The sequence below is a fragment of the Populus euphratica genome, unplaced genomic scaffold (assembly GCF_000495115.2).
Source record: "Populus euphratica unplaced genomic scaffold, PopEup_1.0 scaffold159.1, whole genome shotgun sequence".
Classification (NCBI taxonomy): Eukaryota; Viridiplantae; Streptophyta; class Magnoliopsida; order Malpighiales; family Salicaceae; genus Populus; species Populus euphratica.
Window position 1 is genome coordinate 507,875 of NW_011499962.1, and position 10,329 is coordinate 518,203.

Genomic DNA, 10,329 nt, shown 5'->3' on the forward strand with positions numbered 1-10,329 from the left:
TTTTAGTTCTTAACCCCTTTAAAAAAAAAAAAAAAACAAACAAACTTTTTTCAATGTCCAGGCAGTCGTAGCAGCTTGTATTGGTGCCAAGTTTGGAATTGATGGGAACCCTGGTGAATTGCCCAAGTGGTATGCCATTGTTGTGGTGCTTTTCTTCTGCATTTACGTTGCTGGATTTTCCTGGTCTTGGGGTCCTCTTGGCTGGTTGGTGCCAAGTGAAATCTTCCCATTGGAAATCCGATCAGCTGCACAAAGTGTCACCGTGTCTGTCAACATGCTTTTCACATTCATAATTGCCCAAGTTTTTCTAACAATGCTTTGCCACTTGAAGTTTGGGATATTCCTCTTCTTTGCATTCTTTGTGGTGCTGATGTCCATCTTTATCTACTACTTCTTGCCTGAGACTAAGGGCATTCCCATTGAAGAGATGGGACAAATATGGACGACACACTGGTTCTGGTCGAGATTTGTTACTGACGAAGATTATCCCAAGGGAGGAGGCTATGAGATGACCAAAGGAGGACAAGGTCCGAAGAGTGTATAGTATAATTAAACTTGGGCTGGATCAGTTAGTCGTCTCTTTTGGTTTTGGTAGCAGTGCAAGCCCTCCTGCTTTCATGTCATAAATTATATGAAATAGCTCTGAGATTTGTCTCGCAATGACGAGTGTCCAGAACTTATGTAGTCAACAGAAATTCCAGTGCATCGATAAGAATCTATTATGTGGAAATATTATTAATTAAGACCAAGTTTAGTGCACAAATAATTTCTTCCCCTTCATGCAGTGATTCTTATTTTACAAATAATTGCTTAATTTACTGATGTGCATGCACGAAGGGCGAACAAGAAGAACCCTTTTCCTAGCTAGCATCTAATTTTATGGTGCTTGCTTCATTCATCACTGCCTCAGTGAATTAGATGGAACAATTCACATCTCATGATGTGTTGTTCTTGGCCGATTATCCATTCACACTACAACATATCATGCGTGCATCTTCAGCCGATTTTTTTGAATATTTTGAATATGTTTTTTTGGCTTCACCTAGCTTTAAAGAAGGTAGGTCATATGTAAAGAAACGACTAGCGAATATTAAAAATTTAAAACCAAAAAAAGAAACACTACAGAATTCTGCTTCATATGTTACATTGTATATATATTACTTGTTGCTTTTATTAATTTCGATTAGGATATGCTACCTTCAAAAAAAGAAAGTTAAATTTTTTATCTTGATTGATTATTTTATTTTGTTTTTTCAAAATTATCATTTTAATATAAAAAAATATTATTTTGGAATAAATTCATATTAATTTCATGAATTAATTTATCAAACCAATAATTCAAGATTCAAACCAAGTTAGACTAAAGTAAAATATCAGAACTATAACTCTAAAAGATATGGTTCAATTAGTCAAGTTCAGAATTTAATTTTAAAAATTACTAATTTAAATCTTATAAATTTTAGAATTATTAATAATTTAGATAGTTATTAATTTTAAAACATATAAAATTAGTGAGATATATATATATCAATTAGTCAAAAAATAAAAAAAATTACAGCCACGTTAGAAATAATTATACCAGTTAAGAAAACATAATCTTTCCAAATTTGCTCACGTAATATATATATATATATATATATATATATATTATTTTTAAATTAATTTATATATATCTTAATTAATTTTATATATTTTAAAATTAATAATTATTTAGATTTTTAAAAACTTTAAAATTTATGATGCTAAAATAAATAGTTTCTAAAATATAAATTAACTTTGCCAGTTGAATCATATAATTTAGAGTTATAGTTTTACATACACACACACACACACTATGTTTCTGACTGTCCTATCTATCCTCGAGCACCTTTCGCAGTTACCTAAGCCAGACAAGTAGTTAACGAGTGGCGATTGTTGATGCCTATGATTGTCCAACGCGCGCATCGAGAACCTCTAACAGTCAAGCATATCTCCTTGACAAAATCAATTGAATATTACGTGAGCAAATTTGGGAAGATTATGTTTGCTTAACTTGTATAATTATTTCTAACCTGGCCGTAATTTTATCAAGATTAAACCCATTGTCCAGCGCATAAGGGGTAATTCAGAGTCATGATTATGCGCGTCCTCTCCCTGATTGCTTGTCAATGCCATGAAAACCATCGATGCCCATTGTTGAGTTCCACAGAGGGCACATCGCATGATGGATGGATATTGACTCTAAATAGTGTTTTGAGCTACCACTGAGATGGGTCCAAATGCAGCGGTGATGGCTTTTACTCCAAAATCCCCCTACTTTATCAAGGGTAATCTTTAAAAACTAGATGCAAGTTTTTTTTTTTTTTCCTGTTTTTTTCAATAGATTTCTCCGCCTGTTCACTGATAAAAATTGAAGGGCAAACCTCAAATAACTCCTCTAACTGTACAGGGATTCTCAGTTGAGTCCCCAGATATATTTTTCTTATCTCATTCAAGTCTTGAAGAGCCCTTAAAACTCTCAATGATTCCCTCAACTGAGATTCGATTTATTGTTCTGAATTGAGTTGAGGTTTGCCCGTTATCGAACCTCTCTCCTACCTTCAAAATAAATGTTGATTTTACAGTAGATAAACACAGCTGCGTTCGATAAATTGGCCTTGAAGAACTTGAAACTCGAAGCCCAATCCAAAATGGGTTTTTAATTAACTATAGCCACGATTGATTTATTATTAATGATCGCCACAACACAGATAATGGAGAGCATATATGCAGGTGGGCAGGATGGGTGGCACTTCACATCAAATGAATGGATCAAATCTGGCCAAAATTCATGACTTTACTGCAAGTGGAGAATCGAGATTCACATGCCTTATGAGTAGCATTTTTTCTTTTTCTCATCAATAACCTCTTTCGGTGATAAGCGCAACGCTGAATTGAATCAATATTTGTACCAAATGGATAACATCTTTCAAGGAAAAGGGAGACATTACAATGAATTTGGTTAGGTCACGGTCTTGCAATGAAACAAAAGGAGAATCGCATGACTAGCTGGTCTTTAATTGTACTAGGGCATCTTTGCCTCTTCTTCTCCAATATCCCTCTACGGATATGTTTTTGGATAGGAAGATAATGGATGAGTGCATTTAGTTCCAGTGCTCACTTGTCCTTCTCACTGTCTCCCTCGATTTGAGATGATGAGAGAGCAAACCTGGGAATCATGTGCCATGTCTTTTTACAAATGCTAAAAATGTATTTGCTCTTCATCTTGTTATTTAAAAATGGATTTTAAAGAACAAGATCTAGACTCATTTTTTGCAGCGTAATCACAGCAGAAAATGAATTTCATTGACTTTTATGTTTTTATTATGGTGCACCGCAAAAACAAGCAGGATTTAATCTTAGTGTTAATAATTATTTCAAACTCTTTTTTTAATAGATATGTGGTTGTAAATCTTGAAAAACCTTACATTTTAGTCTAAGAACTTTGAAACTTTTTCACTATACCTTTCAATTTTTCATGCTTTAATTTCACCCCAAAATAACTTGTTTTTTTCCCTCATAAATTCTAGATTTCTGCGCCTTCCACCACCTGGTTGTGGTATGCAAGAACCAATCTTTAATCCACACCGAAAAAAAAAATAAGAGGAAGAAGAAGAAGCAGCAGAAGAAATTAAGTTGATAGTGATGTCCCACACAGGCACCCAGTTTGGCATTGGATGCGACCCATATGTGCTTTTTCTTATTAATTATATATTTCATGGAGGGAATAATGTGTTGATATTTTTTTCTTTCGTGCTTAGCTTACATTCCTTCGATAGCCATTAATAATGTCTCCCATACATACGTGGATGTGATCTTGTGTGTTGCTAGCTGAGTCCCATTTTTCTGTCTTTCTCAGGAAAATAAAAATCTGAGTGAAGATTCGCCTTGTTCTTATTATACATGATTGAATACTTGGATAAAGTTTACCGGCCATAAAGATTTGATTCAATGAATAGGTCTCTAGAGCCGGTTTAATGTGAAAGACTCTTCACCAAAAATATAAATATAATATTTTAAAATATTTCAGAAATATTTTATTAGTATTTTTTGTACAAATCTACACGTGAATTCTTGAATAATTTTTATTTTGTATTTGAAATCTTTTATTAAATGAAAACAATCTTTATTTTATAAAAAAAGGTTTTTTATTATTGAATGAAGATCATGATCGTAAAAATATCTCTTAGCTTAAACCGGATATGACTGTATGTGCCATGCCAGGGGTAATGAAGCTCACACTCTACCTGTTATTTGCTCATGATCCGAAGTAAATAAGACCATGGCTCTATCATTTTTCATTTATCTTTACACGGTATTCATTCCCACCAACAAGATTTAATGCATGGCCTTTCTATAGGGCATTTATGGAGGTTTTGGAGCTTTATGAACGAAGACATGTTACTGACGACAATCTTTGTCCTCATAACACGCCATTGCCGTTGTTCTTGAAAGTATTGTTCTTAAGAAGAGAGGTATCACCAGCCGTGATAGTTAGCTCCTATTAACTAGATTAGATCACAGTTTTAAGAAAGATTTTAAGGGAAAAAAGGAAGGAAAGAGAAGAAGTTAGATTAATAAATGGTCTGAGAAATCTACTTTAATTAATACAGCTATATACCTCTCGGTATTAAATGGCTGTTCATGTATCTAATATTAAATGGTCTTAAAGATTTTAAGAAAGATTTTAAGGGAAAAAAGAAAGGAAAGAAAAGAAGTTAGATCAAAGAGTCAAGAGATACATGAACAGCCGAGAAAAGTAGAAAAGGTTTCAAATGATTGATCTAATATTAAATGGCTGTTCATGTATCTCTCGACTCTTTGATCTAGAGGACTGCTGGTCCGTCGCTGGTCATATTTGTTCATATTAGATCAATCATTTGAAACTTTTTCTACTTTTCTCTATTCAGAACATTGAGAAATTCACAGAACTTTTACATGCCAGTACTACTGATGGACTTGCTTTCATGTTGCCAATCTTTAGAGATTTTAATTAAGCACAAATCCTTACAACAATATACTAACTCATCAGGAGTCAAGAATCTCTCCTGAACCATGAAGCCACTGACTACAAGACTGGCAACAAGGACTAGCAAAAACTCAACTAACTAGCAACCTTGTGTCCAGCAATTCAAGTACATCACTCTCTGAAAGGACTCTTCAGCCTGTTTTCTCTTGCTCTCTCCATCACGGCCCCCATTACCGCCAGAGGAATAGCTTTTCTTCCTGGAACTCCAAGATCGAAACGTTGAGTTTGATTTAGAACCATGACTAGGCTGGCCTTCAATCCCAGCCAAACTAGCTTCCATGCAGTTCCTGCTACAATTACTCATCTTTCTTGAACGCTCTTTGCTTCTCAATGAAGTACGGAGTACTTAATTAATTCCCGCTTGTGACTGTCGTTTTTCCTCTTACGAAAGTGAAGGATTAGCATGGCCGTCTATATAAGGAGTGACTGCATGGTGTGGGATGGCCAAAGAGGCGGTTTTACAGATACAATGGAAGCAAATCCAGAAGCGGAAGCCATGGTTTTATTGAATTTCCATTTGCGGGGGGGTCCTTTGTGATGTCGAAAGAATGCCTGAGAAAATCTTATCCGCCAAAAAGAACATGGCGATTCTTGCATACGACAACAAAGTAAAAGTTAATGAAATTCCATATGGAAAATAATATAAATTATATAAAAAACTTTTATTAAAAAATAATATAAATTGTATTTTTCCATCTTATTTGAGAATTTACATGATATTCAGGACATAAATACACTCCAAGCGTCTTGTCAGCTGGCTGGTGCTTGACTAACTTTCAGTTCAAACGTTGCTCTCAGCATTCACTGCTAGCTCTAGTACCATTCGAGCTGGATACAGTGATCCAGCGTTGAAGGGATTAAACTGCAAGAACATGGAGATTTTTCGCTCACTGTTAATGGACTGTGTACAGATGATTTTGGCTTTACGGCAATTAACTTTTATCATTTACACCCCCAAGTAAGCCTCTCCGCTTTGCTTAAAACAGGCCATTCATGCTTGAGGTTTAAGCAAATAATAATTTGTTTTTAAAAAATAAAACAATAAATTCTTCAATGCTCCGTTAATTTATTACAGCGAGTCAGAATGGTATTCTAGAAAGAAATTACTAAATTAGTAACAGCTCAGCACCTTATTAAAGGACAGTTAGCGATTGATTTATAAATAGAAAAAAAAAAGCATAGAGATGCAATATACGACTTCTTAAACCCGAGGGACTGATTAGTTATTTTGCTAAAACCACAGGGACTAAATGAATAATTTACTCTTGCGGTTTCATTTTGGACGACTAATAAAGTAGAGTTTCTCCTCTATCATGGGTTCTCACCTTAGTAAGATATGTTTGATATAGTGATTTATTTATTTTTGAAGTAATTTTTATTTGTAAATGTATTAAAATATTTTTTAAAATTTATTTTTAATTGTAATATATCAAAATAATCTAAATATATATATATATAAACCAAATTTTTTTAAATTTCGGTAGCAGCTAGAATTCAGAAAGGGCAACGGATGCTTGCAAACAGCTCATGGGTTGGAGACACCCAGATGAGGGCATCAGGTTTTGCTGTCCTTCCCGGGTCATGTCACAGGCTGCTCATGGGCCAACGTATTCATAGCACATGCTAACAGCAATGGAGATATCATGGAAGAGTGCCAATGAAATGACACAGAATAAATAAAAGAAATGGGATCTGATTTCCCACCATATATATCAACACTCATTAAAATTGAAATTATGCGCTTTACTTTGGGTAAAGATAAGTTATTTCTGAAATAGGAAAACAAAAACACAAGTATACACAGGCAGATGGAGATCGAAAAAGTTTTAGTACCCCAAATCACAGAATTCACTTCCAGTTTCTCTTTACACACCATGTTGAAGTTTTCCTACATGATTTTCTGAATACAATATCCTTTGCATTACATGAAAAGGGTGGAGGAATTTACTGAATGGTGGGTTGTATAAATTCCATTCATCATACACAAATGCACTGCCACTCTATACCGAGTCTACTACTTCACCCTGCTGCCGAGCAAGGTATCTTTCTCTTCGCTCTTTCTGTACAAAAGGAATGGACAAAGATTAGGAAATTTCACAGGGAAAGTTTGGAAAGCACAACACTTGACAACTCACCCATTCATCTATAACTAGTCCTTCACCGATAATCCTTGGGCCTGCATCTTCTGGAGGCTTCTTGCGTGCCTCAACAGCTGCATCAGCATCAGCCAATTGGCGCTTCAACTTTTCCAAAGCCTGTAATTGTATGAATTGCATGTCATGTGCCAAACATAAGAGAAGGGAGGTAACATATGAAAAAACAGAAAAGGATGGATCCTAAAGCACAGATTAATTTGATTCCATGATTATTGACATGTTATTGATACTTACAGGACTAGGACGCTCCGGATCCAGAAAAATAACCCGCAATATTTGCTCTATTGCTACCTGATCTTTCTGCTCATCAAACTGTAGAGACAAAGCATCTAAAGTACTTCATAAAGTTGCAACAGGAGATTCAAACACAAATATAAAGTTCAAATAGACCATAAAGCAGTTTGTAAAGATATTCTAAGTGTCCATCCAACAAAAGCAGCCAGCCACACAACATGTAATTGAATCCAAAATCTATCATGGTTATTCTGCAAGGAAAACAGGCACAGATTCTCCAGAATCAACAAATGAAAATGATGGCATCTGGCTTTCAACGCAAGATGCCACATCCCATTACATGTAATCTGTGTCAGTGCACTTCACATAATTACATTACAGTGAGCAGCCTGGCCAAAGCCAGATGACATCTTTATATCAGAAAAGCCCCTAAGAAAGATGAAACCAAATGAAATGAATGTGCAGCCCTTGGAAACATCAAAACTAACAGTAACAATGATGCCTAAGATATCTATCTGTCTCGTTGTGCCTATTGACCTCCTCAGAAAACCAAGATACTTGCCTGGTTTTATAAAGAATTTGCAATGAACATGTTTCAGGCCCAAATATATCAAAATAAAGGAATGGGACCTAGATCATTTATCACCAAGACTATTGTTGACCAACATAGGTTAATATTAAAACACTTAGATCAATTTGGGGGGGGGGGGGGGGGGATAATAAAAAATGACGGGGGGGGGGTGAGGGATAATAAAAAATGACAAAGAAGAAGATAAAGGAACCATTCTACACACCAGCTCAGGTACATAGTCCATAACCCCTTTCACCTTCAGGCTCATGATTTTAAATTTAACCCTGCTCTTCTGTTCCATTGGTTTCTCATTATTTTCTGGAAGCTCAACAAACTTGAAGACTGGCATCGAAAATCAAGAAGATAATTTTGTAAGAATAGAGTGGAAAGACAGAAAATAGCTAAGATACATTCTCTCCTCAAAGCACGTTAATATGAACATAGAATGCAACGGTAATTACCTGTAGCAATGATACTTTCCCCAGGTGCAAGAATAGCCCCAGGAGGACGCATGAAACAGCTTTTCGGTGCAGTTGTTTGAAACTAAATCAAGAAAAAACAAAAACAACTCATTACAAAATCCAGTCACACACCTGATACAATAGCAAAACAATATCAAGCACAACAAGAAACCAAGTGATCTAGAACGAAATGTGTGTACATACATCTATAACCTACACATCTAGACTCTATGAACCCTAGTTACAAGACTTAGCCTGGCAGATCAACCTGGTGACCCAGGGCTCGACCCGGGCTGTTCTTTACATCGTTTTGGTTTTTTTTTTTTCAAAAAAAAGAAGCTTGGGTTGACCGGGTGAACCCACCCGACAAACAAGCCCTCCTCGGGCAGGGTTGACCGCCAGATCAAGTCTTATAACTATGCTATGAACCACAAAAACAAGGAAGAAAAATTTTAAATATACCTTAAACGCTACATGTGACTTGCTAGTGTTTTTAATCCTGATGGCACTCCGGACCTGCTTGCCAGGTTCGTCTAAAAAAGAGCACGCAAAACAAACATAATTAAAACATTACTCAGAGCAATAGCATCAGAAAATCAGTAACACAATTGGAAACAAACAAAAGCAAATAGTTCGCATAACGAATGCAGCTGTAAATATAACACTGATCCCCAATTGAAAATTACTGATTCTCTATATGATTCAATGAGTCAGGGCATTGATTATAAGGAATTTCTTTAAAATAAAACATCCTAATTAATCATCATTAAATTACATTGATCATTTGACTGCATGAATTTTCAAGTAACAAGCTAATGAAGATCGAAACTTTCGCGCTTTCTCTTCTTAATATTTATATTTTATTTAAGTAAAGAAAAGAAAGCATCTGGGAAATATATTTTTTTTACTTTTTTTTTATTTGAAGAAATTAAAGTCAATTACGTGCGGTGACTTTGAGTTTTAAGCAAATTCATCCTTGTTAATAAGGACAACGAAGGAGAAACTTAATTATCTCAATTTTTCTTCAAAATTAGCAATTTAAGTTCGTTCTAAAAATTAAGAGAGCGAGAGGGAGAGAGAAACTTACAAGGAAAGTAAAGCTTAGAAGCTGGATCGAGTTTAAGACGACGACGAGTAGGCAAAAGCGATCTAGCAACAGAAGAGACAGAATTGGAAGGGTGAGGAGGATTAGAAGATCCTTCAATTTGCGAGTTGTGCTGGTGATTATGGTGTTGGTGGTGGTGGTGATGCTGCTGCATCATCATAGTTGGATTAGTAGCAGTAGTAGCAGAAGAAGAAGAAGAGGGTGTCGTGTTTGCGTCGCTCCCTCCTAAAAACGGCAGCTTAAAAAGTCCCCAAACTTTGTTATTGTGATTGTTGTTCGTATTATCGGCGGGTGATCTCTGGTCCGCTATGGCCATATTAGATCATCAGGAACGGGGTCGTTTTTGCGGGGCTTAGAGACTCAGTTTTGGTGATGGTTTCTTCTTTGAAAGACATGGGGGGAGAGAGACCCAGAGACAGGGAGAGAGTTCAAGGTCAGGAGTAATGGTGGATTTGGACTGGGGATTTAATTGCGTTTGATTATTTGGGTTCATGTCCAAGTCTTCTTTTTAAAAAAAAAAAAAAAATAGCTTAATGTACATATAGATATATACGCGCTTAAGAAAAGTAAAAATCCATGGTGCTTGACCGTTCATGTTACAAAAAGGATTGGGAAATTTCATGGTGCTGAAGCTTCATTGTTATATAAATAGTAAAATAACAAGAAAATATTATGAATTTTTTTAATTATGTATATATAAGCAGGGAAGCATCTCCCGTTTTTTTTTGTAATTCCATTTTTCCAAATTTATTTTC

General features: G+C 35.4%; 2 protein-coding genes across 2 annotated transcripts in view; one reads left to right on the forward strand and one right to left on the reverse strand.

The window, feature by feature from the left end:
• The window catches only part of LOC105138790 (sugar carrier protein C), a 3,069-nt gene extending 2,289 nt beyond the window's left edge, over nt 1-780 (forward strand). The window contains exon 4 of the mRNA XM_011045008.1: nt 62-780. Within this exon, the coding sequence (XP_011043310.1) occupies nt 62-544 (483 nt within the window). The 3' untranslated portion in view covers nt 545-780. The remainder of the gene's footprint in view (nt 1-61) is intronic.
• Nucleotides 781-6,769: 5,989 nt separating this feature from the next.
• Nucleotides 6,770-10,089, reverse strand: LOC105138791 (PapD-like superfamily protein). The gene is made up of 7 exons (XM_011045010.1): nt 9,557-10,089; nt 8,932-9,002; nt 8,470-8,551; nt 8,232-8,350; nt 7,438-7,515; nt 7,183-7,302; nt 6,770-7,107 (listed from the first exon to the last, which is right to left on the reverse strand). The coding sequence occupies exons 1-7, from the start codon at nt 9,888-9,890 to the stop codon at nt 7,048-7,050; spliced, it is 864 nt and encodes a 287-aa protein (XP_011043312.1). The 5' UTR covers nt 9,891-10,089; the 3' UTR covers nt 6,770-7,047.
• Nucleotides 10,090-10,329: the final 240 nt, after the last annotated feature.